General features: G+C 39.6%; 1 protein-coding gene across 2 annotated transcripts; it reads left to right on the forward strand.

The window, feature by feature from the left end:
- Window positions 1-3,994: 3,994 nt before the first annotated feature.
- On the forward strand, window positions 3,995-6,696 carry slc39a3 (solute carrier family 39 member 3). 2 transcript variants are annotated; one of them, XM_080857534.1, is made up of 4 exons: window positions 3,995-4,155; window positions 4,664-4,970; window positions 5,091-5,221; window positions 5,519-6,696. In XM_080857534.1, the coding sequence occupies exons 2-4, from the start codon at window positions 4,832-4,834 to the stop codon at window positions 6,239-6,241; spliced, it is 993 nt and encodes a 330-aa protein (XP_080713660.1). In that variant the 5' UTR covers window positions 3,995-4,155; window positions 4,664-4,831; the 3' UTR covers window positions 6,242-6,696. The 2 variants fall into 2 exon arrangements, with proteins under 2 accessions (XP_080713660.1, XP_080713659.1); XM_080857533.1 differs by having other exon boundaries at window positions 3,995-4,970.
- The last annotated feature ends 981 nt before the right edge of the window (window positions 6,697-7,677 follow it).

Below are 7,677 nucleotides of genomic sequence, written 5' to 3' on the forward strand. Positions count from 1 at the left end.
TTGCAAAGAATAGCACTATTCCTCACAATTTTTGTTCATCTTGGTTGTTTACATCGTAACATTGGTTTACAATCTGGCTGTCCACCTCCCAGCAGCAGCTTGTCAGAGATCGAAATTATTATCAAACAGTTTTCAATTGATGTCTTTGAAACAAATCTAATCTTGCCATAATCTTTCTGAAATTGAAGTTATGTACTGACATCTGACAACTAAAACATAACAGCCATCAGTAGATATATCAATATACATTTCACATTGATTGACAGGTTGCTTGCTTGCTTTTTAAGGGGGAAATTGAGAGAACCACAATGCCCCAGATATAACAAGCAATGTTCATATAGCACAGTAGCTGATGCCATATATTATGCACAATTGAACTAAAATTCAATAGACATAATTGCAGAACTATGCAAATGTACAGGATTTATATTTTATTTCAATGTAAGACATTTAGTGTAGGTGATTGAAGGAAGATAGATGTTATGGGTGGGGTGGTAGTGAGAAAAGTCGAAATGGATTGATAAACGTTTTATCGGTTTAGAATTGATAATCGGTTTTTTTACACATCCATTTTATGTTGAAATGCAATTATCGATTGATTATCGATTATCAATTCGAAACCGATAGAACGATTATCGATGCATTTCGACTATTGAATCATTTAAGTTTGCAACTCAGAGTCTAAAATCACTTCCTACTTTGTGTTAGATAATTAAAGAAAATCAACAGATAAATTACCTTCTCTATTTGCTTAATTAGAGAAAAAGCTTTTTCTTGTCACAATTTTGACTTTCTATGAGCAATGCAATAAACGATGCAGCTTGAATTTCAACATAAAATGGATGTGTTCAAGAAAAAAAATTGATAATCGATTTAAAATCGAATACCTCTGAATCGATTTCAAATCGAATCGTGAGGTGCCAAGAGATTCCCACCCCTAATGAACTCCATAAACTCAAATTGAGTACTTCCGTTATCACGTTCACGTCAATCACAGAGTTTGTACATTCCCTTTCCGGTTAATGTCATTTGTTAAAGTGTTTCGTGACTTGTTAATGTGTTTCTGGACTTGTTAAAGTGTTGTGGTAATGCTATTTTGTTTTATGATATGTAAAAATGTTTTCCAAAATGTTAGTTCGTCTTAAGCTTTGTTAAAGGCAAAAATAAACATTCAATTTCTAGTCTTTTTTACACGTAGTAAGTTTCAATAACTCCATACCATTACATATCGAAATTCAAGGAGCAGAGATGAGACGTCGTTGTGTGGTGAGAACTGATAGAAAATCGTAAACTACAACAATCTTTATTTATTGGTGCCACCAATTCCCATCGGCAATTCTCTGAGTTTTCCGATGAGTTCCGAACGCTTCCGGAGATTCTAAAGGGTGATATATGCTCTGTGTTACGCCAGACTCACACTGATGCGTTGGAATGCGTTGATGCGTCAGGGTTAACGCATCCCCATTCACTTTGAATGGGGGTGATGTCATCCTTTGCCGAACTGAATTGTGGCTCCGTTTGGTTCGCGTGCGTTGCGTTTCATGCTTTGCTTGCGGCAAGAGTTGAAGAAGGTTGAACTTTTCGAGAGGCAATGCATGTGTCAGCCAATCATATTGCCTTTCATGCATAACTGACAGCCTAGGCGCTAGCCAATCATATCCCATATATGCTCATGTCTACAGAGCGGCAAACTAAAAAAAAAAAAAATGGCTGCCAAACTCCGTAGATGGTCGTAATTGTACCTACAAGTTGGTTGTTTGACTTTTTTTTGGTTAGATTTTTTTAAAAGTTACCGAGAAATAGACACTGTACAATGCAAAAACCCCTTTATTGTAACTGTAAAATACGTATCATAGGATTTGCGAGGTCTCTGAGCACCCTGTCTGATGATAGCATGCTGCTACTCACAGGGTAAAAGCTTGCTAGTGACGTGATTGGTTTGATGACCTGTCAATCTCACTATAACGTCTCCGGTATCAACAGAACCCCATGCGCCAGACTCCTCCTCCGCTTTCCGTTGAAGCAACGCTTTCCAACACAACAATGTGAGTGAGGCGTTAGACGCAACGTGTAAGCACGTAAGATACACAACCCCCCCTTGCACAGTAAAATCCCCCCCCTTACGTGCTTAAGTGCGTTGCCCAAAATTTCTGACTATGCGACAAAAACACTCCGGCCTCACGCAGCTCGCAAAGACGGTGATTGGCCGGCTAACCTCAGCCTTTCACAGAGTCTCACGTTTCCGGTTTCATAGCATACTACAGTCTTTTTTAGACAGAACAGAAGAGGTCCGAAGACATGAACTCCTTTACAAACCCTCTTTAAACACTTATAAGGACGCTCAAATGACCGCGAATTTATGGAGAGAATACCCCATTCTCACCCGCGATTGTTTGGAGAGAATGTGTTCATGTGCTAATTCACAGAACAAATACTTTCATATTCATTTTCCACCACTTGTCATGGTGATATCATTCATTGAGTTCATATTGACGTGAATCAATCAATTGCACCCGCGAGTTTGATAGAATGAGCCCGGTCTGCTCATATAAAAAAGCTACACCTGGCGATTCTCTCGCTGTTAACCTCTCTTCTTTGAATAATGTAACTCATAAACACGTCATTTTAAAGTGCTGCGGGCGTCATTAAAGATGTGTCAATAAACAAAATTGCATCATGTGATCTGTCTTTTTCGCCACTGGTACTGAATTGCCAACCTTTGCATTTTGTGTAACACATGTATTCATAACATCAAGCCTTTCGCCCACTACACTTTCATGTTCCGGTAAGTTTTTTTCCTTTGTCCTGCTGCAATAAATACGCTTACTTCACTCAAAATAAAAACTACAGTTCTGGCGTTGATTTGCTTTGCAACACGCACAATCCGTAGGGAACCTAATGGAACTGGAACCGTCAATCAAAACTTGTCTAAAACAAGATCCTTGGGTAATTAGGCCTACGTGCTTACGGTTCTGCGTCTAAAACGACCCTAAAAATCGGCCTTTACACGCAAGGCAGTGCTGTCTGTTCTAAGGTATTTGCTGAATGTTACACAAGGATATTCCGCAAATGTGGCCCATGCATTGAATACAGTTGTAAGTACTTTCATGCCTGTAATTGAATACAGTTGTTAGTACTTACAAAATTAATTAGTATTAGCCTATTATTATAACCTGTCCAACAGCACACGTGCATGTTCGCTGTCCCTCTACAGCCCGACCTTCTCGCTTAGCTTTCTCCATTCGTCAAATGTGTCGCCCAAGAGCACACGACACCCATATGCTTCTTATGAAACTTCTGATTTTTCTGTGGTGTCGTGAAAACACGAGGTCGACCACGCTTTCTCTTCGTCTTCGTCTCGGAACAACTTAGATCCACCATCATGAAATAGAACCATGTGCTCGCAAATAGTGAAGTCACGCGTTCGGAAAACTCTGAGAATTGCAGACGGGAATCCTGCTTTATTTATTGGTGGCACCAATAAATAAAGATTGTTGTTGTTTACGATTTTCTATCAGTTCTCACCACACAACGACGTCTCATCTTTGCTCCTTGAATGTCGATATGTAATGGTATGGAGTTATTGAAACTTACTATGTGTAAAAAGACTAGAAATGTAATGTTTATTTTAGCCTCGAAAGTTGCACTGGGTGCCTTTAAAGTGTTTCAGATTTTGTAATGTTGTTTGCACCTCTCGGCCACCGTAAATAACAGACCATCTGCCTCTGCTGGCAATTTAGTCAAATTATTTGCTAAGACAACGATGACATGATCTACACTTAATAAACACCCAAAATAGAGAGCCTATCGCTTGGAACGACTGGTATTTACAGTGTTTCCGAGAAGACATGCCCAAAATGTATTCGGGATCGGATCCCTCCCACCAGCACACCCTGCGGTTCACTCAGCTGACCGATGTGGGGGTGATTTGACTCACACATTCCCGTAAAACAGGAACACTGTGTGGATCAAGGCGGTCCAAGCACATGTCTATTGGTCCAAAGGCATACGCAACGAATACTGATATCAGCTAATGGAAAACTATTGTCGTAGGCAAACAGAGATCGAGTAGCCTAATGTAGACCTACCATAACGGTAACGCAGTTGAAAGAAACGGTTTGACTAATCAGAAAACAAGAGTGAGGAGGAAGCGAAGTAAGTTGAGCTCAAACTTTTTTCAAGCATGACGTAGGCTATAGTCTGATCGTGACAACGTGTTTACGATTGATTCTACTCTAAACTGTATTCTAATTTGAACGCTTTTTTTCGCGAGCAAGCTTAGGAACTACCCCTGCATTCTACACTGTTACAAATCAGTGATATTTGAGTGTGGTTAGGTTATGTCTACACAGCCTTGATGACTTCACGTAGCCTATGTAACGTGTAAGGCTTCAACTGCTGACATCGTCGTTGTTATTCTCTTATGAAAATAATTCAACCACCCCCATGCATTCACTCTATGTTTGTGCGTTTTTCAACTTTTGTTTACATTTGTCTTGCAAAATGTACGGAATTCTAGGCTAATTGACCTTTTAAAGTTTAGCTTCTCCTATTCTGAGTTCATGCTTATGGATGTGATAATATTATTTTTGATCATGTAAATATATGTTTAAATGCATAAGAGGTTAGTAACACTGTGCTTTTTTGTCTGTCTTTTTGGCAGGGTGTTTTTCCCCTTCACATTATTATAACTATTATTATAACAATATTATCAAAACTCAATGAAAGTTGCCTGTTGTCATTCTTGCGATCCCTTGAGGTGAGGTAACATACGAATAGGGTAAGGAGTGAGAGCTCTACTCACTCCTCATCATTGACTTGTGATTGTGAAATGGAAGAGACATCTGCCTCAGTTCCTGGAGTGGAGATAAAATTAGTTGGCCTGTTTGTGCTGCTCTCAGCAACGCTCCTCTTCGGCTCTGCTCCTTTGTGCTTTATACGAGGCACTGGGCGCTGGAGCACTAACCCAGGTAAGGACGGTTGCCAACTATCTGTGTAAAACACAACCATTATCACAATTAAGTAGTCAGTAATAATAATTTGGTGATGTTTGCTAAATGTGTACTTTATCCTGGGGTTCTGTTCCACAGAAATCCGACACAAAGTATTGAATTATGTTAGCTGCTTTGCTGGGGGAGTGTTTCTGGCAACCTGCTTACTGGATCTCATCCCTGACTATCTGACAGAGATCAACCGGGCATTCCTAAATGTCGGCATTACGGTAAAAAATATCTTTAGGAAATCTTTGTGTAATACATCAGGATATTAGTTCTCAAATTAGTTGTTGCTCTTGCAATAAATCAGGCAATCCATCACTTGGATTTTACTTGGATTATTTTTTGTAAATAAGCAATGGTGGGATTATGAATGGACAATATCATAGGTAATGACACCTTATTCGTGTCATACAATCTATAATGGGTCCAACATTTTTTTTACCTAGTTGTGAAAAGGGGAAGTGAACTGTAATCACTGTATTTCACTCCTTCTCTATTCCTATATCTTTCTTATGTCTTAGCTGCATTTCCCTCTCCCTGAGTTCATCATGGCCATGGGTTTCTTTATGGTCTTGGTAATGGAGCAGATTGTCTTAGCCCTCAAAGATGAATCTGGGAACATCTCAGAAGAGAAACAAGCTCTATTGGTGGGGTCCGGCATCCAAACAAATGACAAAGAACACCCAAGACACATACACCAAGTTGCCTCATCAAGCCACACACGGGCAGATCTCAGCAGACGAGGTTCTGACACAGATGGCATCCATTTCCATGTTGATTTCAACTCCCACTCTGCCATCCGTGCCTTCATCCTGGTATTCTCCCTCTCACTTCACTCTGTGTTTGAAGGCTTGGCAGTAGGACTACAACAGGACTCGCAGCAAGTGCTGGAAATCTGCCTGGCCTTGCTGCTCCACAAGAGCATCATTGCCTTCAGCCTTTCCCTGAAGCTAACCCAGAGTCGGCTAAAACGGTCTGCGGTCGTGGGGAGTCTCCTGCTCTTCTCCGTCATGTCCCCGCTGGGAATCGCATTGGGCATTGGCCTCACAGAGATGGAGTCTACGCCACAGCACCAACTGGCTCGATCCACCCTGGAAGGCCTGGCCTCCGGAACCTTCCTCTACATCACCTTCATGGAGATCTTGCCACATGAGCTCGGCTCTCCCAAAGATCGCATCCCAAAGGTGGCACTGTTGCTCACCGGCTTTGCTGTTGTGACTGGAGTGCTATTTATCAAATTATAAAGGACAGAATGCATTATTAAGGGCAGGATGCATTTGACAACTGTTATGGACGGTTTTTGAATGGAGAAGAAATTATTTACAATCTAATGCAATCCTTCAATGGAGGATTATACCCAAGTCCATTGCAGTTGAGAGACTGAGATATAATGAAATGCTTTTTTGAAAGTATTTTCTATTTTCTTAAGATAACAGCTAATCAGACATTTTGGGCTTTTGTAATGCATATATACTGTTAAATAATGGTTTTTAATTACCCAAATTGGATGTGGAGTTTCCTTGCCCAATCATTTCTTTAATAAGTACAATTATTTCCTTGCACACACTTAACATTTACTGCTGGTACTGTACTTGAATTTAATCATGAAACATAATATAATGTTTGCCTCAACCAGAGATTATTATTATTGATTGTCGTTTGGCCACTAAGTGGCTTGTGTTTTATATGTGGTGAAATAAAAAAATAATGATGAGCATTAAATGGATCATATCACTCTTTTGTGTTTAAATTTTACTTCTTCTTAGACCTTATCAATTCTTTTTTTATGGTGAAAATAGGGAATAGTGACATATTGCAGTATGCCAAATTAAATGTTGAGTCAAGTCTAACGGATAATTAGACAACATTATGAAATCAATAATTCATTTAAAAATATTTCCGTACGTTACAAATGAGGTAGTGGAGTTTAAAGGATCTCATTTGACACGCTTTCTCCATCATTGTATTTTTTACACGAGAATTGTAATCTCCAGCTGTGGACTTTCTTTGGGGTTTTGTAAGCAGATGTGAAGTGAGACCTGAACATTGCAGTAGTGGTTTCTATATGCCTATTTATGGAAAGAATGCTTACACAAGGCCTGCAGACAACAATATGATTGAACAATGTGAATTATTAGAGTTGTGCGTCAGAGCAGTGGTATTATTATGCCTCCACTTTATTAAACAAAACAAAGGAAGTAAATATTGTGAGCTCATGCGCATGCTGATAGAATGTATAGGTCTCCACATCAATTTTTTTATACTTCCATACAACTGATGAAATTGGTAGAATTCAGTAGCCAATTTCTTTTTAAGAAACTAGACTAAGATTGCCATAGGATAACTTAAAACCATGTGATGAGAAATTGTTAGAAATGGTTGCTGATAAGCTATTTTTACCTCTACTGTGGACTACACATTTTGTTATGATCTAGCCTAATAGTGTTTTTCTTAACAAATAGTGCTTTGAAATTCACTTGACATCCTTATTTACTATTAGATAGGATTACACATCAAGAATGAGAACGCGAAACTAGAATATGCGTGTGACGCTCAGTAAAGACAAGAACTACAAGTCCCAGAAGGCATTGTGAGCATACTGTCGAGATGGCTCTAGTTTCTCCTCCCCTCTTGCCCTCTCCACAAGTCAGATCATCTCGGTCTGCGGGGAAGTCAGAAG

The sequence above is a fragment of the Sprattus sprattus genome (genome assembly GCF_963457725.1).
Source record: "Sprattus sprattus genome assembly, chromosome: 19".
In the NCBI taxonomy this organism is placed as follows: Eukaryota; Metazoa; Chordata; class Actinopteri; order Clupeiformes; family Clupeidae; genus Sprattus; species Sprattus sprattus.

Coding starts and splice junctions, on each gene's coding strand:
- slc39a3 (XM_080857533.1), top strand. CDS start 4,832: ATGGAAGAGACATCTGCCTCAGTTCCTGGAGTGGAGATAAAATTAGTT. Junction 4,971..5,090: donor GCGCTGGAGCACTAACCCAG/GTAAGGACGGTT, acceptor TCTGTTCCACAG/AAATCCGACACAAAGTATTG. Junction 5,222..5,518: donor TCCTAAATGTCGGCATTACG/GTAAAAAATATC, acceptor CTTATGTCTTAG/CTGCATTTCCCTCTCCCTGA.